General features: G+C 39.0%; 1 protein-coding gene across 1 annotated transcript; it reads right to left on the reverse strand.

Moving 5' to 3' along the window:
• Positions 1-5975: 5975 nt before the first annotated feature.
• PLEKHF2 (pleckstrin homology and FYVE domain containing 2) lies at positions 5976-26856 on the reverse strand. Its single transcript, XM_068983752.1, has 2 exons — positions 26759-26856; positions 5976-8437 (listed from the first exon to the last, which is right to left on the reverse strand). Exon 2 carries the CDS (start codon positions 8421-8423, stop codon positions 7674-7676), a length of 750 nt encoding a protein of 249 aa, XP_068839853.1. The 5' UTR covers positions 8424-8437; positions 26759-26856; the 3' UTR covers positions 5976-7673.
• Positions 26857-27071: the final 215 nt, after the last annotated feature.

The following is a 27071-nucleotide window of genomic DNA, read 5'->3' on the forward strand; positions in this document are numbered from 1 at the left end:
ATCATCTTTTAAACTCATTGTCCTTGCCCCCCAGCAGTTTGTGCTGCTTTTTCTATTTCTTGATGATGTATTGCTCTGTATAATTATTTTCATTTAATTAGCAACATTACCTTTATACATGTGACTCATGTAATTTTCTGAAATTATATCATGGTTTACCATCCTGGCTCACATGTAAATATAGAATTGTGTATAAGAGTAGCCACTTATTTTTTATATCAAAGAAATACATTTTCAAATAATTTCTGGAGAATTGTGTGCTTCAAACCCATTCCTCTGGTTCCTTTCACTAAAGCTCTCTTAATATTCAATATATTCCATTCACAGATTCCTCACTGAAATTGAGGTCTTAGGTCTCCTCCTTCAAGCATGTTTTCGGTTTAGGGTCACAGCACTGTTAAAAACAAGTTGATTACTAAACTGCTACTGCTAAGTCACTTCAGTCGTGTCCGACTCTGTGCGACCCCATAGACGGCAGCCTACCAGGCTCCCTCGTCCTTGGGATTCTCCAGGGAGTGGGTTGCCATTTCCTTCTCCAATGCATGAAAGTGAAAGTGAAAGTGAAGTCGATCAGTCGTGTCTGACTCTGTGCAACCCCATGGACTGCAGCCCACCAGGCTCTGCCGTCCATGGGATTTTCCAGGCAAGAGTACTGGAGTGGGGTGCCATTGCCTTCTCCAAATTACTAAACTAAAGCCCTTTAAACTAAAGCCCTGAACATTTGTTGTTCAGTCATTCAGTTGTGTCTGACTCCTTGCAACCCCATGGACTGCAGCACACCAGGCCTCCCTGCCCTTCACCATCTATCAGAGCTTCCACAAACTCATGTCCATCGAGTTGGTGATGCCATCCAAGCATCTCATCCTCTGTCATCCCCTTCTCCTCCCGCCTTCCATCTTTTCCAGCATCAGGGTCTTTTTTAATGAGTCAGCTCTTCGCATCAGGTGGCCAAAGTATTGGAACTTCAGCTTCAACCCTGAACATAACTTTACAATTTTCCAATCATCATTAAATAAGAACTGGAAACCACGTGGGTTATCTTGGGCAACATACAAATGTCAGCTGACTTGGTTTAAAGCCAGGGTTTGCAAATCCCCCAGGGTCTAGGTGTGAGGGCAAGCCAAGGGCTGGACTGCTTCTTGGCTCCACACCTCCGTCAGCCAGAGCAGCTCAGAGTTATCTGTACATGCCATCGGGTGAGTTGATTCAAATATCCCCCTGCTCGCTCGCTTGCTTTCACCACCACCCCACCTTTCTTCTTTCTCTAGGTGTATCGTGTGCATAGGTCCTTCCCTTCTCCTTCTGAGCATTCGGTCTTAAGCCACTGGGTGGACCACAGGAAGGGAGGGGTCTGTACAGAGGAGCCTGGTTGGGGTAGGGGGTCAGAGCCAGAGAGGAGAGTGCATTGGAGAGGGTGGTGATGGGGTGAGGATTGTAGGCAGCCTGGTGCAGTGAGTCAAAGCCCAGAACAGGCAAGATGTCCACATGCGGGGAGCTGGAGCCTGGTATAGGTGGGTCGGTTGGAGCCGGAGTTCCTCACCCAAGCACAGTGAGGAGGAAGGGCGTTCACACAAGGGTAAGGCTTCAGGCCTGGTGTCAAAGCGGGATGGAGGGCGCTCAGTCGGGAGTGGGAGTGACCCACAGAGGGAGTCAGAGCCCACGCGGAGTCAAGTATCCCCGTGTGTGGATGGCTCAGAATGGGATGGCTAGGCAGGGTGAGGAGGGCATCCTCACAGCTCCCCTGAAAAAAAGCAGGTCACCAAAGACCACATAATGTATGACCTGATTTGTGAAATGTCTACGTAAGGCAAATCTATACACAGAAAAGTAGATCAGTGGTTGCCGGGGGTTGGTGAGATTGGGGAGTAAAAGGGGAGTGATCACTAATGTGTGCAGGGCAACTTTTGAAGTGATGAAAATGTTCTGGAAACGCTGGTGACGGTTTTAAGATTATAACAAAAACCACTGAACTGTGTAACGTCAGCTTAATTTTTTAATTGTATGCTTTAAATGGATGAACTCTATGGTAAGTGAATTATATCTCAATAAAGCTAAAATTAGAGTAAAGCACATTATTTCCTCAAAACATTAAGCTGACTGGAGTAAGTCTGATTAAAGCGATACTGACTACAGTACTCCTTTTTGCTTGATAAACTGTTAGCTAATAACATCAAAGCTTTACAGCAATCATTTCAACTAATGTGAATAATCAAATATAACAATGGTTTGGATGGTGAAAACAACATAGCATTAGCAATGTCATCAACCAACTTCCACTACCTATTACTACTCAATTAAAAGGATAACATTATCAAGCCAAGCAATTCTGTTGCGAATTTGTTTTTGCCAAACACTACATTTAGAGTGGATGCAAAGAGCAATACTGTTGGTTAAAAGGCTTAAAAATTCTACTTTCTAGGGTTGAAATTTGGTATATTAAGTATATTGTTGCGAAAAAATTTTACTTCAGATGCCAAAGTAATTTTTAAGAAATTTTATATTTTTAAGAGAATGCCATTAAAAAAATAACCATTATAGAAATGACCCTTAAGTTTAAAATATAACAGATACTTCATAAATATTGTTGTTCAGTCACAAAGTCACATCAGACTCTTTGCAGCTCCGTGGACTGCAGCCCACCAGGATTCTCTGTCCACCATTTTTCAGAGTTTGCTCAAACTCATGCCCATTGAGTCGGGGATGCCATCCAACCATCTCATCCTCTGTCGTCCCCTTCTCCTCCTGCCTTCAATCTTTCCCAGCATCAGGGTCTTTTCTAATGAGTTGGTTCTTTACATCAGGTGGCCAAAGTACTGGAGCTTCAGCTTCAACATCAGTCCTTCCAATGAATAGTCAGGGCTGATTTCCTTTAGGATTGACTGGTTGGATCTCCTTACAGTCCAAGGACTCTCAAGTGTCTTCTCCAGCATCACAGTTCAAAAGCATCAATTCTTTGGCTCTCAGCCTTCTTTATGGTCCAACTCACATCCATACATGACTACTGGTAAAACTATAGCTTTGACTATATGCACCTTTGTTGGTAATGTGATGTCTCTGCTTTCTAAATGCTGTTTAGGTTTGTCATAGCTTTTCTTCCAAGGAGCAAGTATCTTTTAATTTCATGACTGCAGTCACCATCTGCAGTCATTTTGGAGCCCCAGAAAATAAAATCTATCACTGTTTCCCCATCTATTTGCCAGGAAGTGATGAGACCGGATGCTGTGATCTTAGTTTTTTGAATGCTGAGTTTCAAGTCAGAGTTTTCACTCTTTTTTCACCCTCAAGAAGCTCTTTAGTTTCTCTTTGCTTTCTGCTATTAGAGTGGTGACATCTGCTTATCTGAGGTTGTTATTTCTCCCAACAATCTTGATTCTACCTTGAGCCTCATCCAGCCCAGCATTTCACATGATGTACTCTGTATAAGTTAAATAAACAGAGTGACAACATCGTCTTGATATACTCCTTTCCCAGTTTTGAACCAGTCCATTGTTCCAGGTCCAGTTCTAACTGTTGCTTCTTGACCTGCATACAGATTTCTCAGGAGGCAGGTAAGGTGGTCTGGTATTCCCATTTCTTTAAGAATATTCCACAATTGCTTGTGACCGCAGAGTCGAGGCTTCAGCGTAGTCAATGAAACAGAAGTAGACATTTTTCTCAAATTCCCTTGCTTTTTCTATGATCCAACAAATGTTGGCAATTCAATCCCTGGTTCTACTGCCTTTTCTAAATCCAGCTTGTACATCTCTAAGTTCTAGGTTCATGTACTGCTTAAGCCTAGCTTGAAGGATTTTGAGCATTACGTTGCTAGCATGTAAGGTAATGCTTCCAACTGTGTGGCATTGCCCTTCCTTGGACTGGAATGAAAACTAAATTTTTCCAGTCCGGTGGCCACTGTTGAGTTTTCCAAATTTGCCAACAAATTGAGTGCAGCACTTTAATAGTATCACCTGTTAGGATTTGAAATAGCTCAGTTGGAATTCCATCACCTCCACTAGCTTCGTTAGTAGTAATGCTTCTTAAGGCCCACTTGATTTCACACTCCAGGATGTTTGGCTCTAGGTGAGTGACCACACCTCTGTGGTCACTTGGGTCATTAATACTTTTGTGTAGTTCTGTACATTTTAGGCACCTCTTCTTAATCTCTTCTGCTTCTATTAGGTCCTTGCTGGTTTTATCTTTTATTGTGCCTATCTTTGCATGAAATATTACCATAGTATCTCCAGTTCTTTTGAAGAGATATCTAGTCTTTCCCATTCTATTATTTTTCCTCTATTTCTTTGCACTGTTCACTTAAGACTTTCTTATCTCTTCTTGCTGTTTTCTGGAATTCTGCATTCAGTTGGGTGTTCCCTTTCTCCTTTGCCTTTCACATCTTTTTCTTTCCTCAGCTTTTTTTTTTTTTTTTTGATGGTTTTGGCCACTGCCTCCTGTACAATGTTACGAACCTTTATCCATAGTTCTTCAGGCACTCTACCAGATCTAATCCCTTGAATCTATTCATCACCTCCACTGTATAATCATAAGGGATTTGATTTAGTTTGTATCTCAGTGGTATTCATTTAATACATGTTGAATGACTCTAATTTAGCTTTTAAATAGAAACTTTATAGTCACTATCAATAAACACAATTTCATGTATTTTCATCCTGGTCATTACTATTCAATTTTTTTTTCATTACTATTCAATTTTATTTATCTTCTACAATGTACAATAATCCAGTGGATTTGTAGATAACTAATACTTTACTGTGTAAGGAAAAAACATATATTTGAGAACAAGTTAGCATATCCAAGAGAAAGAAGACTGCAGCTCAACTACTGGAATCTTTCAGGAATAATGGTATAGTTCAAAACTACCTGTTTATAAGAATTTCAGCATAAAAGACATATAAACATTTGACTTTGTACAAAACTGGCCATTTTATGTACTTGACCCAAAGGCATGAACTCCTGTATTAAGGTGTATTCAATTTAACATTTTTATTTGGCATCTATGGGATTTTGTTTCCTTTATGCCACAGTTATCAATTTCATTAATGTACTGGGGATCCAGTATAGTCCAAGTAAGCTTCATTAAAGAGAACAGGATGAGAAATTGGGACCAAAATGATTTCAGGTTTATAAGTAAAATTCTTAAGTTTTACCAAAAACACAGAAAAAAATCTGGAAGCAAACAGTCTGGATTCTATTTGCAGGTAAATTCCATGAAAAAGAGGCAATTTCTGTTCACTGCTTTACTCCTAGTGCCTAGAATAAATAATGCCTGAACCACAGAACAGCGGTCCCCACCCTTTTTGGCACCAGGGAAGGACCGGTGTTGTGGAAGACCATTTTTCCACAGATCAGGGTACAGGGTGGGGTGGGGACATGGTTTCTGTATGATTCAAAAGTATTACACTGACTGTGTACTTTATTTCTATTATTATTACATCAGCTGCAGCTTAGATCATCAGGTATTAGATCCCAGAGGCTGGAGACCCCTGACATAGAAGACACTCACAGCTCTTGAAATGAGGTAAAATATGCATATAACATCTGGAGAAGGCAGTGGCACCCCACTCCAGTACTCTTGCCTGGAAAATCCATGGACGGAGGAGCCTGGTGGGCTGCAGTGCATGGGGTTGCTAAGAGTTGGGACACGACTGAGCGACTTCACTTTCACTTTTCTCTTTCATGCATTGGAGAAGGAAATGGCAGCCCACTCCAGCGTTCTTGCCTGGAGAATCCCAGGGATGGCGGAGCCTGGTGGGCTGCCGTCTATGGGGTTGCACAGAGTCGGACACGACTGAAGCGACTTAGCAGCAGACTTAGCATGCATAACATCTCCGTTAACCTTAGCAAGGGATAAAAAATCTTCAAGTTACAACACGCACAGAACAGAAGATAAAGTTGTAAAATACTTTTTATTGTAAAAACAGAGTCAATAGAGGTTGACAACATAAATGTTATCTCAGAACATTTCCCCTTGGTTCTTGAATTTGCTAGGTTCCTATGTACCACCAAGTCTCCATTAGCACATGTCAGGTTTTATGGTTCTTTTCAGATATGTTTATTGATTATGTGTAAATATTGCTTAGAAACAAAAGTCCATATGACATTAAAACAAACAAAATACCTGCTGTGCCTTTCTTTCATATTTCCTACAGGGAGACCTATCTCAGGTGCTTTCAAATTTAAAAGTTAGTGCCTTAACCAAACCAAAGAATCCCCTATCACAAATGATTAAATCAACCTCTCATGACATTTGCCATACATCCAGATTTAAAGATTTTAAAACAAAAGAATTTAGAATTTAAAACAAACTTCAGGCTGATTTTTCGCATTTGAAAGATTATTTGCAGCATACAAATGGAGAGAGTAGTGCAAAACGCATCAAGTTTTATATGATAAATATACTTTCAACCTAATGGCTGCCTCAAAAGCAAAGAGTGAAAAATTATCCCTTCTCAAAAGCAATCTAGATGGACTCAATAAAGTTCACAATTTAGAAAGATCAATTGCTACTCTATTCCCACAGATTGCAAAATGATTTCAGAAACATATTAAAACATACAATTGTTTTACAAAAATAGAAATATTGTTTGGGACTTTACAAAATTTTATAAAATATAACACTATATTTGTAAATTCAAGATAGTTTCACACTGAAATAGAAAATACTTCCACAGATATGAAGTTAATCAAACTTAACTGGTCTGTACTGACCATCCTCCTACATTATTTCTTCCAAATCTTTATCTGTGCTCTAGCATGAGATTTTTTTAAAGAGACTGTTTATAGTTCAAGAAATTGTATAAGATTTTTCATTCTAGAAACAATGTTAAAGCAGATGAATTTATATCCTAAAAATATGTCAGCAGATATAATGCAACGACCATTTGTCCTTGGCAAATTTCAAACCAATCTAAGAATGACAATTATAATTTGGTACCTATGAAAAGTAAAAATATAATCACAACAACGTTTTATGAAAAAATATTCATACAGAATGAAGGACCTCAAAATTTAGTTACTTGTAGCTGTCAAATGAGAAGTATTTCCTAATTATATCCATCTATAACATTCATTTGATTACCTCAGAAAGCACCAGTGTACGCTTAAAACAAAACTAAAAAGTGAGCAGGTAGGGGCTTATTTCATGCAACAGTGCTATTATGATAAGGCACCACCTGGTATATGAAAAAGTCAAAATATTTCCAAAACATGTATTTCTGTTACTGGTATCTTAACCTTTAGATAGGATGGTTAGAAAAAAGCTAATGACATAATTCACTAACCATATCTTACTCCTTTCTCCGTCGTTCTTTGCTTTTAGTTTTTCCATATAACAGAACATATAATAAACAACGCAACACATGATATGTTAAACATGTCTTCCCAACCATCCAAGAAAGCAGTCTAGAATTAAAACAAGAAACCAAACATCTGTCTGATATATTTGTAGCAGTCTATCCCTGTAGAATAGGGAGCTAGGGGAGGTGAGGAGAGGTTGCAGAGGGAGGGGGTTGATAACAGGACCTATTTTCTATAGAGTATACTGAGGCACATAGGTTGAAAGTTTCTCAGGCAAATTCATGGCAAGAGCAAAATTGAGAGAAAGCTCAGAATTTTACATTCCCCCAGAGCTGATTTCTCAGATAGTCACACCCGATTAAATATTTCAAAATATGCCCTTAGTCACTGCTATCATCATCATCATCATCATCAGATACATCATTTAAAGGAGGCTTCAATGACTGACTGTAAGAGTCCGATCTAGCAGGCTGGCACGCAGCCATGTCCCCAGTAGAAAGCAGGTCATAGCAGAAGTCACAAATCCGCACAGGCTTAGAGGACTGGCTGGGAAGAAGAAATCTCTTTTCAGAGCAGGGCCCACAGACAACAAAACCACATTTGCGGCAATGGTGACGACGATTAACAGGTGTGAATTTTGCTTTCTGACAACGCATACATACAGTTGCCTCAGAGTCAGGAACCCAGACGGCAGCATGTTCATTACTGGGTGTCTTCCCACTTTTGGAGAGTAAATCAGTGACACACTTATTTATATGATTCATCCATTCTGATTTCTCAGTGGCAGTGGCAGCATAAACTGCAAATGATTTTGTTGGTGTCTTGATCAGCCATCCATTTCTCAAGTCTCCCTCATCTTTGATGGAATCAATTGTGACATTTTCCAGGGGAATAATATGTTGTTTGTTATATTTTTTCTTCTGGATGACAATATTGCCATATACAAGAATATCATTAAATAAGAAAAACTGCCTTGCTTTGGGCTTTTTTCTGCACAACTTAGTCAATACGCCTTCACCAATAAGAACACGTCCAGGTATAGTTAACGGTTGGCCAGCTGCTCCAAAACAGTTTTCTACTATATTTATACGTCTAGTATTTGCTTCACTGTTTGCCAAGCGATCCACCATCTTTTGCTAATAGCCTTAAAAAAGAGAGAGAGAGAAATTAGCACATACAAATTATAAATGCATATACGTTTTTTAAAATGGCACCCATGAAATTAAGACACTTACTCCTTGGAAGGAAAGTTATGATCAACCTAGATAGCATATTAAAAAGCAGAGACATTACTTTGCCAACAAAGGTCCGCCTAGTCAAGGCTATGGTTTTTCCAGTGGTCATGTATGGATGTGAGAGTTGGACTGTGAAGAAAGCTGAGCACTGAAGAATTGATGCTTTTGAACTGTGGTGTTGGAGAAGACTCTTGAGAGTCCTTTGGACTGCAAGGAGATCCAACCAGTCCATTCTGAAGGAGATCAGCCCTGGGTGTTCTTTGGAAGGAATGATGCTAAGGCTGAAACTCTGGCACTTTGGCCACCTCATGCGAAGAGCTGACTCATTGGAAAAGACTGATGCTGGGAGGGATTGGGGGCAGGAGGAGAAGGGGATGACAGAGGATGAGATGGCTGGATGGCATCACGAACTCGATGGACGTGAGTCTGAGTGAACTCCGGGAGTTGGTGATGGACAGGGAGGCCTGGCGTGCTGTGATTCATGGGGTTGCAAAGAGTCGGACACAACTGAGCGACTGAACTGAACTGAAATTTAATCTAACAAATCATTGCTTTTACCCCAAAGCAAAGTTCTCCAATTGTTTCTAAAATAATCACTAAGCACACCAAAAGAGCTAATATCTCTCAATTTTTATAATCATCAAAAACACTTATTAACCATCTCTATATAGTACCATACTGGTTAAGAAGGTATTTATGAAAGAATAAACTTTTTACAGACATAAAACAACGAATAATTAGAAAATTAATATAAGTCAACAGTTCCATAAAATTTAATCTCAGAGGTATTCTGAACAAGAGGGTCAAATATTATATTAATATAAACTAAGAGAAATGACTCATTTTTCCAGGAGGCTCTTACCACTGAGCTAAAGCCTCAGTTCTCTCACCTGGATTACCAGAATGGTTTCCCAACACATCTCACTGCCTGAGGTCTTGCCCCTTAAATCAATCTTCAGCAATAATTTCACAAATGCAAATCTGATCATGCCATTACTCAAAATTACTCCCCTTAACTTATAAAATGCAGAATCTTTAGTATGGCATTTAAAGCCCTTCATTACCTGGTTCTTGGTTATCTTCCCAGACTCATCCTAAGTCACTCTACCTCAAATCCTATGCTCTAAGAAAACCCTGTCACTGGCGGCCCACTCCAGCCGCCCGTATCTTCTCTCACGCTGCTGCACCCTGTACTAGTCACTGCCCCCGGCTCACTCTCTGGAGAAGGACACGGCAGCCCACTCCAGTGTTCATGCCTGGAGAATCCCAGGGACGGGGGAGCCTAGCGGGCTGCCGTCTATGGGGTAGCACAGAGTCGGACACGACTGAAGTGACTTAGCAGCAGCAGCCAACTCTTATTATCCTTCAAAACTCAGTTTAGATTTCATACCTACTCCAGGAAGCCTTCCTTAAACTCAGTTAGACTAAACACCTTCCTCTGTGCTCTTCATATTCTCTGTACCTTCTGGACTCACTCTTGTGGAAGGACTGAAATCTGACTTCTCCACAGGCTGCAATGGAAACTAAAAGGCAGAGACCATCTGATGTTTACCTTTGAAACTCACATCGCCTGGCACAGCAAAAGCACTTAAAAATGTTGACAAGAACATCTTAGCAATATGCAAAACCCACATTAATCTAATTTTAAATGAACACAGATTTAAGCTCTAGATCTAATTTTCCCCCCAATCTTGGGTCCTTATAAAGCCTTCTTGCCTTCCACAAGGGTGGACTCTGCCCCTGAAAGTTATTCCCAAGAATTAATGACAATGCATGGCTCCAAACTGTGCTGGCCTCTCTAATTAGGGCAAATCTACCAGCCAATTAAAAGTCTACTGTCCTACACACAAGTGCATCACAGAAGAGGAAATAAAAAACACTAAACAGACAAAGAGGCTCAATTCCATTTGTAATTAAGGAAATAAAACATTAGGATATATTTTCATTCAGCAGATTAACAAAATTTTTTAAAATTTCTTAGGAAGCAGTACTATTAAGGATATAGGGAAACAGTTACCCTCATAGAAAACATGTGTACCTGTAGGTCCAGGTGCTTAAAAGAAAACTGACTTACGTGCATAAAGATATGTAGAAGGATATTCAATGCAGCACTATAACAGGAAAAAAAAAAAAAGGAAAAGCTCCAATGTTTAAAAAAAGGAATTGGTTGAACAATTAATATGCTAAATATCTGTTAAGAATATGACAGATCTAAATACAGTGATATGGGAAAATGTTCAAGATATTTAGGTGGGGAAAGCTGAACATAATGATCTCCTTTTTGTTTCAAATATATACCAAATTTCATCAAATCTAAGATCCAACTGATTTTTAAGATAACAGTCTCATTTTATGTGCTTTGAGAATGAAAAATGCTGCCAATTAAATCATAGTAAACTCATGATTATAAGACATCCCAATTTTAAAGACACAAAATATAGTAAAACCTGTTCATCTTTAGACTCAATGAAATATGATATAAGCACATAATCATAGATAGTAGTTAAGTATGTAAAATTATAAAACTATATATTATAATATCCACAATGGTTATTTAGCTCTGGGAAGTACAATTATGGATAACTTTTCATAATTTACATTATAGTCAAACACTCAACAAGTGTTTGTTAGGCACTGATTTAGGTATAGGGGAAAAAAAATCTAAATAACACAGCAAAGTCCCCACTCTTCAAGGCTTACCTCCTAGTTGGGGATAGGTAAACAGGAAAAAAAAACAAAAATCAAGAAAATTTGTGCAGTGGTTTTCACATTTATTATTTTCCTATTTTACCTTTCTCAAACTCCTGTGAAATAACTAGAGAAGTTTTTCTCTCCCAAAGAAGCATCTAGTTATATTAGCTGAAATGTGAGCTGAAGGAGAATCTAAGGCATGAAGAGAGAGATTCAGGCAAAGTCTGGAATAACTACTCACTGGGAGCCCAAGCAAGAGCTGAACACTTCACATGCATTACTATACTTCCTACCCAGAGCAACTTTATAACAGAATATGCCCTATTAGCTCCACTTTACAGATGAGCAAACGGACATAAAGGAGTTAAGCACCATGCTCATGGCTGTCACAGAACTGGGGCTCAAAGCTGATTCCTCCGTGCTGTAACCAATATATTACGGCACCCTAATTATTCCTTAAGGCTCCACTGACTCAACAAGAACTAAGAAAGTCACTGCTAGCCTCTGGACCCTCACGGTAAACCCTAAACATACTGAGGATAAAGAATACTAATTTGAGAAAATAACCTGAAAGGATAGGTCATCATCATTTATTTGGCCAGTCTTCTGATTTTGCAATGTATGAAGCCTGAATCTCTGTTCATAAATCTTTTCCCCTGTTTAAGAATTATGCAATGGAAGTGCAGTTTAGGGCATTAACTGTTACTTGGCTAGAACAAAGAGCTTTCAAAGTTTGACACTGACACTGATATGAAATGTATTTCATATTGCAGTGTTACAAACATATATAATTCAACTATGTAGGATGTATTCTGCTGCTATTGCTAAGATGCGTCAGTCGTGTCCGACTCTGTGCGACCCCATAGATGGCAGCCCACCAGGCTCCTCTGTCCCTGGGATTCTCCAGGCAAGAACACTGGAGTGGGTTGCCATTTCCTTCTCCAATGCATGAAAGTGAAAAGTGAAAGTGAAGTCGCTCAGTTGTGTCCAACTCTTCACGACCCCATGGACTGCAGCCCACCAGGCTCCTCCGTCCATGGGATTTTCCAGGCAAGAGTACTGGAGAGGGGTGCCAATGCCTTCTCCGGATGTATTCTAGCATCTTCATTTATTTTAATGACAGCTGTAGCCCATCTGATTGACTTCCATAGTGGACTGTGGCCTATTAATACATTTGAAAAACAATGAGCACAAAGAACTTAAGACCTTTGTCCTCCCTTCCCTTATTCCTGTCAGTCCTGAAATATTTTCTGACAGGGAAGCACTGAGCTTGAAAACCCAGGAATATACAAATGCCACACACACACACACACACACACACACAAGAAGGTTAGCCCGGCACAACAGGGAGGGACTGAGAGGATGAGAGGATGCGAGACTATCAAACGGGAAATCAAAATACTACCTTTTGCTGGATAATTGCTAGATACCCCAAAGCAGGTTCTCAATAAACTGGATTTATAAGGCATTACCCTTTGGCCTAGGCTGAAACAGGACCTCTACCTTCTCCCAGAGTCCAAATTCAGTCTACCACCTGAGGTGCCCCAAACAGTAAGAACTCTCAGAGAGTTCTGTGAGGGTATCAGAATACTAGAATACTGACGCTCGCCAAAGAGCGAGCCCCTTGCATATCTGCAGGAAAGGAAGACAACTATTAATATACAATGTGGCCCAACCGAACTTCTGTCTACTTTTCTTCGGCAGGAATACCAGTGAATACAGTAAGAGCTAGGAAGAATAAATCTTCTGGCAGAGAAGGCTTATTCAGGATAGATTCCAAGAAGAAAAATTACTGGGTCAAAAGGCACCAATGTTCAGAGCGCAGGCTGCCTTTTACAGGATTTCCATTCTGAAAGGCAGTACCAATTTACCATGTAGCACAGTGACTGTACCCGACCCATCTTGTCTCACACAGAATATTTTCCTTTAAAAATTTCAGCAGGGTAGATTTTTTTAATTAGATTTTTTATTCATTTCTTGTACTTTTATTTATTATGTTTATCCATTCAAAAACTGTTTTCTAAATACTTCCTAAATGCCAGATATTATTCTTTTCCTCTCAGAGCTCAGAGTCTAGTAGAGAAGAAAGACAGTAAGTAAATGAACAGGTGATTCTAAAAGTGAAGTGCAATGAAGGAAATCAACAGTGTGCCAAGATCTAGGGAAAAAACTCATTTATTCAATAATTGAAAGACTTCCCTGAGGTGGGGCTACACACTGGGTCTTAAAGGATGAGGAGTCAGCTTTACAAAGGAACTAATACTGTGAACAAAGGTCCTAAAACAGGAAAGAAGAGTACTTTCAATTTAATTGAATGTTTTATTTTATAGCTACCTAGTGAGGCCAGCCATTTTCTAATATGTTTACTAATCTGTATTCCTACATTCATATATTTATTAATCTGTATATTATACATAAAGACTATTAACCCATTTACCTCAATGCTTTTCCTAGTATATTATTCTGCAATTTTGTTTATGGTGTTAGACATAGAGGGAGTTTTTAAGTAGTTATACTTACATATATTTTCCTTTGTGATTTTTTTCCCATTACTCCTAAACTTTTCTTATCCAGATACCGGGTGTTCCTATTTAGTATTCTGTTTTATGACATGAATTTTACATTTAATGCTTTTATACACCTGAAATTTATTCTGGCATAGGTAAAAAACCCTTTTTTCTTTTCAAATATTCACATTCTAAAGATGCTAACTGCTCTGGAATCATCAAATGCTGTGTGACCTCAGGTTTCTGCACTTATAAATGGAAATAATAATAGCTAGGTCAGGAAAGGATTAAAGGAGATGTGTAAATAATGTTCAAAGCAAGTAGTCAACATGTGGTAGCTATGATTTATTGGTACTAATAATCTAATCTACTGATTCATGATGTTCCATCATATTAAATTTTTATACAGTATTATAACACTACTTCAGGGCTGTCTGGTCTAATCCTTTACTCTGTTTTTAATTCTTTTGTCAGTAACATGCACCTGGTAAAATCAGCCTAGAGTATTTCCCATGACTTAACATTTTACATGTTTTAGCTAATCGCTTCTGCTTATTCGTCCAGATGACATCTACTCAGAACAGTGGTTCCCAACTTAGCTGCCTGAAACCACAGGGAAGCTCTAACCTTTAGAACACCAGAAAGAACAGTCATCTCAATGTACCATCTGGATCCAAAATATTCTTTTCATTTACTTTGACTATAGAGTCATTTTACAATTAACTTACAGCAATATGAACAAAGGGATAGTAAAAAATAATAACTTCAAGAACACAAGAACAATCTTTATAAAAATTTAAACATAGCAAATTTCTTATTCCATGTTTCTGTTATTGAATGCATACAGATGTAAACAATCTGTATGTTTGCAAAGGATGAAAGACGTATCCTTTAAATGCAGCTAACTGCTCGTAAGTTATCAAGCATGAATCTATAATATTTCCATTTGCTTTTAGGAATATTGTTTACTAATTGTGAGTCTGAGAAATCGTCGAGAAAATCATCAGTTGAAGACCTGCAGTCTGAGATTTCACTAATAATGCTTTACCATCATCATCAAGTCTAAGTGCAGCCTTTTCTTTCCACTTATCTTCTGACTTGTCTAATCACTCTGAAATGTATAGTTTTGTCCTTTTATTGTCATTATATGGAAAATGTAAAATGAAAAATCTATATTCACAAATATGTCAAAAGAAAGCTTAAAATAAACAGAAAAGACTAAGAAGGGCATCTCCAAACTGCTCTTGTATCTTTTTGAAAAATGATGCAATACTTTGGTTAATGTAATAATAAAACTGAAAAATCGTGCAAAGGTGGTGATATATTTTATCACTGTATCATCCTTCTAGGCAATTACTTCTATGTTCTTTGGGGGGGGGGCGCTGTTAATAATTCCTAATAGTAAAATGCTTCAAGATATAGGAAAAATAAGATCACTAAAATCCTGTACTGTATCTTAGATTTATACATGTCTAATAAGCCCATATGGTAATCACAAGCTATGATATTTAGTAAGTAAAATTTCTTTTTGTTTTGAAAATCTCTAAGAAATAATAAAATATATAAATATCAATCATTACAAATAATTAGAACTGATTAAAACAGAAATTCAAAAACCAAAATTGAAACCAATAGACTGTGATGATAACCTTTTATGGTTAAGAAACACGGTTATCTAGATCTCTCCCCAAGATGTTCTGATTTTACTAGTCTGAGGTATGTGGGGTATGGCCTACACTGATATCCTTTAAAATTCCCCAGGCAATTAATTCTACTCTGCAGCCAAGGTTTAGAACCATGTTAAATTACAATAATTAAATGAAAAAAATAAACAGACCAAATCCACTGAAATTTTGATGAATTCATATTTTAGTCATAAATTAACTTGGAATAAATTAACTTCTTTATAATTTCAAATGTTCCTAACAGGTTGATACTATCTCTTCCCAAGGTTTTAAATCTTGGGTTAATGGGCCCAGTAATTTTGTAGGGTTCGTATCACAAGATTATCATGTTACTTACTTACAGAGATTCCCAGGTACTTCATACTTTGGTTGCTATTTTGAATCTAATCTCTGTTCCACATAGTATTTTTTAATTTATTATAAGAAAAGTACTGATATTTTTGTTAGTTTCTTCCCATATCCAGCCACTTCAGGGACCTCTACATTCTAGCCCATTCCGGTATCCTGGCCTGGAGAATTCCAGGGACCAAGGAGCCTGGCAGGCTGCAGCCCATGGGCCGCAGAGGAGGACACGCCTGAGCGTGGCGCAGCACGCGTTCTAACAGTTCTCCGCATGGCTTCCCTTGTCTTCTTTCCCAGCAAATGGTGTCTGGCAGCCTTAATTCATAGTGTAAAACAGCAAAAGCATACCGAAAACAAAACAAAGAAATCCTCTTAACCTTTAAGAAGTCAGCTTTATACACCAATTGTAAAAAATTAAACCATCCAAAGTTTCAAAAAAAGTTTTCCTGTAGACAAGAACTGTATTTGAATTGTCCAAGTTTCACTCTAGTCTTTTGCTAACCTTTTTTCTAAAGTTAATATGTTCTTCAATGGAGTGTCTACCACCTGTTAAAAATGTAATACTAGATGAGGCAAAAACTCTCTTAAAAAGAAGAATACTAGTTACAACTGAGAAGCGAGTCCAACTGTCACAGAATACTATGGCCCAGTTCTTCTTACTGAAAACCAATACTTCGTATCTCACTCTTGCAGGTGAGTTTACAACAAAAAAATCATCTAATTTCTTACTTGAATCCAAGACATCTTATGTCAGCGAGAATGAGCACTCATTCAACTGTGCACTGTACCGGAAGAAACAATAAACATGAACCAAAAGACCTGGACTCTCATCTCAGCTCAGGCACTAAATAAGAGATTTCATACAAGCTCCCACTCTACACCCACCCACACCAGCCACCACGTTGAATAAAATAATCTGCAAAGCCCTTTCTGTCTTTATAATAGATAAATCATACTCCTGGTTTACTACAAGACTGTTGTTTTTGTGTTTGGTCACTAAGTCATGCCCAACTCTTCTGCGACCCTATGAACTGTAGCTCACCAGGCTCTCTGTCCATCGGATTTCCCAGGCAAGAATACTGGAGTGGGTCACCATTTCCTTCTTCAGGAGATGTTCCCAACCCAGGGATTGAACCCGCAACTCCTGCATTGGCAGGCAGATTCTTTACCACTGAGCCACCAGGGAAGCTCACTACAAGCCTTACTTGCCTACAAATTAATTTTCAATCAAATTTTTGACTGTGTCTTAACATCAACCAACATTTTAAAATCTGTGTTACTGCTGAATTCAGACTACAGCAAATGTAGAAGGAAACGAAATCACAAACAGGAAAGCAGGGAGGAAAAAGATATTTTTAAAAAGCAGCAACTATCAGAGGTACATCCTCCTTGGGCAAATGTGTAAGTGTTACAGCAGACTATCCCTCTCCTAATACACCTAAGTCTAAAGAACAATTATTCTACACACCTAAGCAAAGGACAAAAAGGTTTTACTTTCAAAAGTTATATCAATTCTTACCTATATCAATTTACCTATATATAAATTCTTACCTAGAATTTCCTGATTAATATCAATAGTAATAGAAAATAAATTATTATTAATAATCAGGAAATTCTAGGTAAGACGATCAATAAAAAACTAGGATAATAAAGCAAGAAACAGTTGAACATGTGGCAAATTAAATATGGGATTTTAATAAAATGTACTTAATCTATCAATAAGAAAAGACAAAGTTTTTCCCTCCCCTTTCCAATAGGATGCCATTTTTTTTTTAATCCATGGTTTTCCATTATACTTTGCTACCTTCAGAAATAAATATTCCATTCATGTGGACTTTACTATGCACTTGGGGAAAGCCACTGAAGACACAAGAAACCTAAAATATATGGTAATAAGTATTAAATATGCTCAAAATAATTATTCAAACACTAACAGGAAGTGAAAAGTAAAGCTATGACTAATTTAATGTCTCTGTAAAGGCAGTTTCAAATAGGTTAGGCATGATAGAAAAACTCACCATGGTATATAAAGAACAACTAAGCCACAGTTGAAGATTTACTAAAATTAATTTAGAAAACCAGAAGGGTCACACTATGAATTTTAAAAAACGGTCTTTAAAGAGGGGAAGAATATGAACTCAAGCTGAAACAAGTCTAGTCTTTAACTTGCATTTAAACCACATCACACAAGACAACATTAATATTCTTTAACTATAGCTGTGACCAGGTAACTCTCTATTCAACAACTAAAGGTTCCCTGGCCAACTAAATCAAATCCCAAATCCTTAATCTAGTATGTAAAGCCCTTCAGTTAAGCCTCAGCCTGCCTATCTTTTCAGTTTTGCCTCTTTCTGTATGTTCTCTTATAATCAAATCAGACTACCAGTTATTCCCAGGACACGCTCTGGGCTTCCTCCCCTTCACCTGCTACTCTGAAACCTTATCAGTCAGTTCAGTAACCTCACTGCCACGTGGTGTTTCACCTGTACCATTTTATGGCACTTACAATTCTATTAAATTTTATAAAAATGTCTATGTCTGCTTACTTTCAACAGATTTGGAGGTTCCTGAAAAAAAAAGAACATCATTTCCTACAACTTTGTATTCCCAACAGCGCCTACAAAATTGATTGCATATACATACCAGCAATGTGCACTGAGCAGTTAAAAGTGGCAGCAACTTCTCAATCTTGGGTTTTATAAAAATCAAAGACATCACTTTTGACATTCATAGTACTAATTTTCACACAAAACAGGAACCACACCCCACACATCAAATGCTTCACTAGGCCCACAGATTTTTAATTTACAGCAAATGTTCTGGTCTATTTAACTGTAGTATCTAATTATGAATTCTAAGTGTTGAGCATAGCAGATCCTGTTTTTAAAGTCTCAATCTCATGATAATATATAAAAATGATTTCTTCTCTTGCCAAAAAGCACAGCTGTTTAGTTAGCAAATAAAAAATGATGATGTATGCATATTTTCATCAACAAATTTCAGATTAAAAAACTGCATCATTTCAGAAAGTATTTGTACAAGGGCAGCTGTACAGTGCTGACAGCTGTTAAATCATTGTATAATATTTGAAAAATAAAGCCAGTACCCATCATAGCCCTAACAGTAGTTACAATCTCATTAATTCAAGACTTTATGCTTTGTATTAAAGGGATAAAAGAATGAACCAGACACTGGGAATTAAGACATGTTTCCAAAAAGTTTCAATAAAAAACACAATGAAATAAATACTATAATTTTAAAAAGTGGTAAGGAAGAATGTAGCAGGTGAACACTTGAAATAGGTTGTGAAAAAAAAGTTAAACTTCAAAAGACAAAAAAAATGATAAGGCATAAAGCCCTACAAGTAAAAATGTGTTGTAAAAAAGTTACATGTACTCCACTCCTTGCTTTTAAAATCAGAAGAACTGTAAGGACTCCTAATTTTTAAAATGAAGTGTTTCCCCCACCTCCCCTGGAAAAAAAAAGTTACATGTACAGCTGCAGAAGAGGCAGTATAAGAGTTATTTAGCAGAAGAAGTTATTCAGTGGAAAAATAGTGGAGAAAAACAGGGGAGAGATCTTGTTGATTCCTGTGGGTTCTTTTCAAAGCCTTAGGAATGAGTGGCCTGATCTGATCTGGATTCTTCTAAGATAACTGTGGAAACAATGAAAGATTTCAGAAGGGAGAGACTGAAAGCAGGACCCATCTGAAAAATTACTACAAAAGGGGAAAGTTGAGGCGAGTCTGAAGTTCGCAACAGGAAAAGAAAACACTGGTAAGGTTCAGGACTGCCATAACTAATTAGATGTGGAGGAGTAAAACTGAAATTAAATCCCTGCGTTCATAGTCAGTAAGCAATATGAAAGCTAGTAAAATCAGCAATTTTCAATTAATTTCAAGTAAAAAAAAATTTACTGATCACTTTGTACAAAGGTTGAAGTACTCAAAACTCACAATTTTTGTGAGGAAAAGTAGTCACCAAGCTTACATACACAGATATATGTAATTCATGTGTTATACATCAGGGTATGTTTCCAAAGGAAAGAGGATGGGAGAAACTGATAAGGAAGGAAACAAAACAAGAAAGTGTTTGGTACGCATACCATGTGCTATGAACGGAGGAATATGATTACCTCAAATCTGTGCACGCAAAGTCTAAAGGAGCAGAGGAAAAACAAACCAAAACATAAAATTTTTTTAATTAGAAAAATAAAAAGAGTGATGAAACCTCAGGGCAAAGATTATGGTTGGGAGGTAACTTTGATCAGAGGGAATATTTAGAAACAACTCTTAAATGACTAGAAATTCAAGCTAGGCCTTAGAGCGAAAGTCAAACTATTTACGAGAGAGAGAGAGAGAGAGATAAAGAAGATGATGGTGTTCAAATAGAATGAGGAAATAACTGAGCCCGGGCTGGAGGAAGCAGGGTCTGGGGAATGTATAGCGGAAAAGTAGAAATCTGGCAAGATAGTGAAGAGCCAAAATACAAAGGAAACCAAGCATCAGACTGACCAGCTTAGACTTTACTATATAGGCAATGGGAAGACGAAGGTTTTTAACTAGGAAAATATTAGTAAGCACACAGAGGCAGAACACATGATGAGACTACACAATACTGAAGGCAAAAAAAAAAAAAAGCAAGGGTATATTACAATATTCTCTTAACAAAAGGTAACAAGTCTAAGCCACAAATTTGACATCAGAAATAAAAAGGGGAAGATGGAAAAAAGAGAGATTACTGAGGTAAGGCAGAAAGGCTTTAGCTACCAAGTGAATGTGTTTGAAACTGAATGTAAGATAACTTCAAAGGCTTAAGTATAATCCATTGGGCAGATCAGATGCTAGCTTTGTTCCAGGAGGGAGAAGAAATCATACTTATCTTGAAGTACCTTCAGGGTATCTATCAGACAAACATCTATCAGACAACAGAAACACCAAGAAAAGCAGGAAGCTCCAGGACATAAAGGGATTTAAGAGTCATCTGTGAAGAGATGACTGTTGCTGCTGTGAATGAGAGGAGAGGACAGGGGACTAACCTTTGGGGAATGCCTAGTTTAAAAAGCAGGAGAAGAAGCAAGAGAAGAAAGAAGGAGACAAGAGAGCACAAAGCACCTTTTCAACATGCTCTCACATGTCCTACAAGTCTCAGAGTCTAAATAAACTCATTGTGCCAAAAGGCCACAATAAGCACTGGGAAACGTGGGGAAAAAAATCAAGGACTAAAGGTAAGATATAGTAATATTTCAGAAAGCAGAGTTTTTGACCCTGGAATTTTTAACCACAGAAGTTTATCCTGAAAAATAAAACTCTTGGGGGTGGTAGTAGGGGGCTGTAAAACAAAAGTCTTCCCTGTGGCATCAACTCTAATAGCGATAAACAGAACCTAAATTTCTAGCCCTAGAAAGGAACGGCTAAATATAACATTTAAAAAACCAAATATAAGGACTTCCCTGGCGGTCCAGTGGCTAAGAATCCAAACTAAGATATCACATGGAGCAACAAAGCCTGGCCACTGTAACTACGGAGCCTGCGCCGCCACAATGAAGTTCCCTGCATGCCACAACTGAGACTTCATGCAGCCAGTTTTTTTTAAAAAGCCAAATATCATAAAAGAAAACATTTTACTACATTTTAAACATTTAAAACATTTTAAACTTCAACACTGAGGGAGGGGAGAATTAAAGTTAAAGAAAAACTGTTGCACAATGTGGCAAAGGATCACATTTTTAATATATAAAGGGCTCCCATAAATCAATGAGATAAAGGAAAATGTTCCCCCCCCAAAATGGGTAAGATACAAATGGCAATTTCCAAAGGAACAAATGAAGTGAAAAGCGAAAGACACTCAGTCATGTCCAACTCTTTGGGACCCCATGGACTATGGAGAGCATGGAATTCTCCAGGCCAGAATACAGGAGTGGGTGGTCTTTCCCTTCTTGAGGGGATCTTCCCAACTTAGGGACTGAACCCAGGTCTCCCGCATTGCAGGCAGATTCTTTACCAAATGAGCTATCAGGGAACAAATGAAAACAACCAGTAAATGAAAACATTGGCTCTCAGTGCTAATCAATGAAATAAAAATTTAAATGATGTATTATTCACCTAAGATGTGGAGAAAATGAGCATGCACAGTCTTGAGAGTATACTGGAATAGCCTTTCAAAATGCCATTTTTGGCAATGTAAGCACTTTAAAAAGTTTCCACCATTCTACTTCCAAGAATATATGCAAAAAATAATTAGACCAGTGTACAAAGTTGTTCACATGAAGATATTCACTCTAGCTTTGTTTATAATGCTGAAAAGTCAGAAAAAACCTAAACGTTCAACAAAAAAAATTACGGCAAATCAATACAATGATTTTTAGATAGCACTTCAGAGAAAACAGATTAATATTTAAAGTGGAAAACTGTTAAATACGGCAGTTTATGAAATAAAAGCTTCTAAAGTGTTGGAGAAGACTCTTGAGAGTCCCTGACTGCAAGGAGATCCAACCAGTCCATTCTGAAGGAGATCAGCCCTGGGATTTCTTTGGAAGGAATGATGCTGAAGCTGAAACTCCAGTACTTTGGCCACCTCATGCGAAGAGTTGACTCATTGGAAAAGACTTTGATGCTGGGAGGGATTGGGGGGCAGGAGGAGAAGGGGACGACCGAGGATGAGATGGCTGGATGGCATCACGGACTTGATGGACGTGAGTCTGAGTGAACTTGGGGAGTTGGTGATAGACAGGGAGGCCTGGTGTGCTGCGATTCATGAGGTCGCAAAGAGTCGGACATGACTGAGTGACTGAACTGAACTGAAACAGCACATACAATATAACTCTTTTTCTTTAAATTCTGGAAAGACACCCACCAAAGATTCAGTACTACTGGTTATCTCTAAGTATTGATACTAGGGTGAAATATTTTGATACTGCCTAATTATTTTATATTGAACATATTCTCATAAGCAAAGAAATGGGTTTTAAATTAACAAAATACAAAGAATATTTAGAAAAATGAACACAAAATTATGGGTATAATTAGGGGCTTCCTAGGTGGCTCAGTAGGTAAAGAATCCACCTGCCAATGCAGAAGAATACAAGAAGTTTTTTTTTCTTCAACTACTGTTTAAACAAAACAAGTATAAAGAATTAAATGGAATGTAAAGAAAAGAGATGAAAGAGTTGATGCAAAGAAGAAAACAGAAAATTCACATCATAAAATCCATAGAAGGAAGCAAGGTCATCTGTTAAGAGTCAAGTGTTTCAAGACTGGGTTTAGCAACCTGAGTTAGAAGTGAAAAGGCAATAAGGAAAATGAGTCGACTTTGGGATGAAAAAAAATTAGAAATGAACTAACACACAGGCAGCTGGAAAACAAATATTTAACAGTCATGATAGATGTGCTTTTTTCGGGGGTGCTAGGCAGGGACTAAAGAAAAAGTGAAAGGTGATATTTACAAGTTGAAAATTGACCAGTAATATAAGGTCAAGGAGAGAAGGACTGTGTGGTACTAGTGGGTTCATAGTATATGAACTACAGAATTCAAGATTGGGGAAAAAGGAAGAAAACTAACAGCCTGGGAAGGACTGCAGGTGACCATGAGGACAAAAAGTTGGTTCACTGGATAGGATGGAAAAATACAAAGACAGGCTCTAGAATGACAATCTCTGGTCACAGTTTGAGACCTGAGGTCTAAATGATGACAAGGTTGAAGAACACAGTCATTCATGTAGGTCATTAATGTAAAATGGAGATAAAGGTCACTGGACTTAGTGAACTGTAGCTCTGAATGTGGCCTTTCTGGCCTGAAATAAAGGTAACTATTACTTTAATCTCTGTGCACTTCACTTTCTTCCAAATTCATTCTTTCTAACCTGACAGGAATTTGGCTGGTACTTAACCTCTCTCTGCACTTTATTCAACCACAAAATGAACAGAATAAGGAGATGAGAGACTGAATTAAATGAATGGTTCTCAACCCTGACTGCACATTAAAACAAAGAGACCAAAAAAAAAAAACCTAGCAAAGCTATCTATACTTTGATTCCAAAGCCAGTAATTGTAATTAATTTGTTGAAGGGTGGGATTCAAACATCAAGTATTTTTAAGAAGCTACTCAGGGAATTCTAATGTGCGGCCAAAGTTGAGAACTGAACTAGGTATTTCTAAAGGCTCCTTCCCTATAACTCACTGCCACTGTGCTCATTTGCTGATTAACCTACTGAACATCCTGCACCAAGCACTTCCACAAACATCTTAGTAAACACTGGGAGGCAAATGTTTCTGTGTCCATTTTACAAATAAGTTCAATGAAGGTTAAAGAAATGAAGTGACCTGTTCAAGATACAAGAGTCACAAGCTAGAATGGAGCCCAGCTAGAATTGAGGTTTGGTTTGATTTTGTTCCAATCCACCCTACATGTACCTTGCTTTCTCTAGCACTCACAGCAACTACTTGAATGCCTTCTGTTCTCTTCCCAGGTCCCCCTCTCCTCCCACCCCCAAGCAAAGCACAAAGTTTGTGATTTATGGGTTGAATGGAGAGAAAATTATGGGAACAAGGAATTAACCCTAAATTTTACAGTAATTTCATTACAGAATTACAGAACACCACCTAGGGAGGGTTTGCAATTTAAAACAGCACTGTGAGAGTGTATCTACGGAGTACATTTTATTCACTTAAGCCAACATACACCTTGCTATTAAGCACGCAGCTGGTGTACAAAGCTGGTTCCAAAGATAAATTCATAAACAGAAAAGCAATGTTTACGTTTTCCAATAAGCAAGATGTTCTAAAACAAAATTCTAAGACAATTCTAGCAAAACAATAAGTGACAAGAGAAATTAGGGTGTTCCATCAAATAACTTAAATGTATAAACATGATCTTCAAAATTTTAAGGCATTAACTATTTCTACCCAGTGCAAACACTAAATACAGTTGCACTTTAAAAGTATGATTACTATCTTTTTGCTGATCCACTGCTACTGCTTCTTTGATTATATCTACTTGGAAATCTCATAAATATTCAAGTTCTGTACCCCTGGCCCAAAATTAGTTGAGTTACTAAGATAAAATCTCAAAAAAAAGGTGCGGGGTGGGGGGGGGCAATTAGAAAAGGTCTAACTACTTTCACTCTTGGAAATGCAACCTAAAAAGAAATTCATGAAGTATATTTACAAAAAGTGTATGTGTATTCATCCATTCAAGCCTTTTCTGAGCATCATGTTCTCAGCACCCTGAGGATGAAGAGGCAAGTCAGAGCTCATGTAACGCTTGCTGTTGAGGAAGTGCCATGGCAGAAAAATGTAATATTTACTGGGATGCATCTGGATAGATAAGTGACTTATTCTTGGGGAGAAAAGGGAGTGGGATAAGGAGAACTGTGCAAAAAAGTTTTCAAGAGCATAGGCTGAGTATTTTTCAGAGGAAAACTCTCAGTACATAAAACCTTGGAAATGAGGGAAATTCCTAGGAAATACACACACACTCACTAAGGAACTAAATTAAAATCAGAAAGAGAAGCCAGGACAGAAACTGCTCCGCAGGAATGAGTTAAGTATCCTGCAAAGTTATGTTATAAGAAAAATGAGAAGGCTTCAGTTTATAAGACCTCAGTTAAATACCAAGTTGTTTGCTAGATTTGTGACATTAGTTAAATCACCTCTATTCTGGGTAACTTTTCATCCAGAAAAACATATGTATAATGGCAATCACCTGACAAAAAACAAAACAAAAACTAAGAATATTAGCAATCAAATCTGAGCAGAAGTTCTATTTTTACCTACAGATTAAGAAGAGAAATTCTCCAAGACATGTTGAAGTATTTATCTTGTGATTAAGAATGCTCTCAATACAATTAACAGAAATTTGGAAGCCCAGATGCCTTTATTAAAACTAGTAATTGACATTCACTTACTGGGCTGATTCAAGCTGAATCTTTTTTGATGCCTTGGTCAGTGCACCAGTTTTATTTTTTGAGGCGATTACATGTGCTTTCCAAATAAGTAACTCAATACCATTCACCTCCAATGCTGTGAGGACCCGAAGAGATTTAAAACAGAAGCCTTCCTTAATACTGAATTAACCCGAGGACCCCATGAGCTACCGAAGTACAGAAAAATGTAAATGCTCAGAACACGGTAGGCATGCACCTTTATAGAACCAAACGGAGGGGGAAAACTTCACAATGTCAAGATCACTTCACCTTATTCTTAAGGGAACAACACATGCCTTTCTCTCAGTGAACGGTCCTGGCTTTCTTAGCTGAATTTCTTCAGTAACGCACTAAAAAGTCAACAAATCGAGTCTATGAATTACAGAGAAGGGCTTGGTTGTCTGTAACCTTCATACTGCTCGTTCTTTTCACCGCACACTCCCAAGTTACTATTACAACGTAGTAAGCGCACGGGGTATTCAAGTCGCATGAACAGCAAGCTGTCGGCCTCCCAACAAATATGTTAAAGAAAAACTTTGGCATACGACTTTGAAAGACTCCAAATAAGTAAGGCGTCAGACTCAGCCCTTCTATCAGGGCAAATCGTGCGGTGCCATTTTTTTTTAATTTTTTGCCTCAAATCCCATAAAAAGACGCTGCTCAAGTTACAAGGTCCCTGATGCCCAGACCCTTCAAACTTTCTGGAGAGAAAGACGCTGGCACCCCAAGACGCCAGTGGCGACGACGGACACCCGTCTTCACGCCCTCACAACTTCTCGCCGGACCTCGGGGTCCCCCTCCCCGCGGGCTGGACAAGCACCCGCGCGGCCCTCCCTGCGGCCCGCGAGCCCTCCGGCGGGCGGCCGCGGCCCCTTAGGGAGCGGGGAGCCGCCCGGGAGCGCCCCGTTTCTCACAGACCCCAACATGGCGTCGGCCGCCGCCGCCGCCGCCGCCCGAGACGACGACACCTCCCCGCGCCGCCGACGGCCCGGGGACCGCGGGGGGGAAGCGCAGGGAAAGTTTCGCTTCTCTTCTCCCGGCCCTCCGGGGGGCCGCCCGACGACCAAGCCCGGGGTTCACCTACCCAGCCGGGCGCGGACGGCCGCAGCGGCGAAGGTCCGACTTCTCCTCTTTCCCGGGCGCCGCGCGCGGACTCTCCTTGCCTCCCGCCCCAGCTTCGCAGGGTGTGCGGCCCCGCGCAGCCGGCGCGATCCGGACGCGGCGGGCGGGCGGGCGTCGCAGACGCTCGCAGGTGACCCTCCCGCCCCTCCAGTCGAAGCCCACAACGGCCGCCGGGGCTGGCCTCTCCCCTGCGCGCGCGCGCAAAAGCGCGCCGCCACCCACACGCCGGGCGCGGGCGCGGGCGCGGGCGCGGGCGCGATCACACCCCTAGCGCT

Source organism: Capricornis sumatraensis, chromosome 11, assembly GCF_032405125.1.
Source record: "Capricornis sumatraensis isolate serow.1 chromosome 11, serow.2, whole genome shotgun sequence".
Classification (NCBI taxonomy): Eukaryota; Metazoa; Chordata; class Mammalia; order Artiodactyla; family Bovidae; genus Capricornis; species Capricornis sumatraensis.

What these genes read in the sequence shown, in the direction of transcription:
- PLEKHF2 (XM_068983752.1), bottom strand. Translation starts at nt 8,423, where the DNA reads ATGGTGGATCGCTTGGCAAACAGTGAAGCAAATACTAGACGTATAAAT.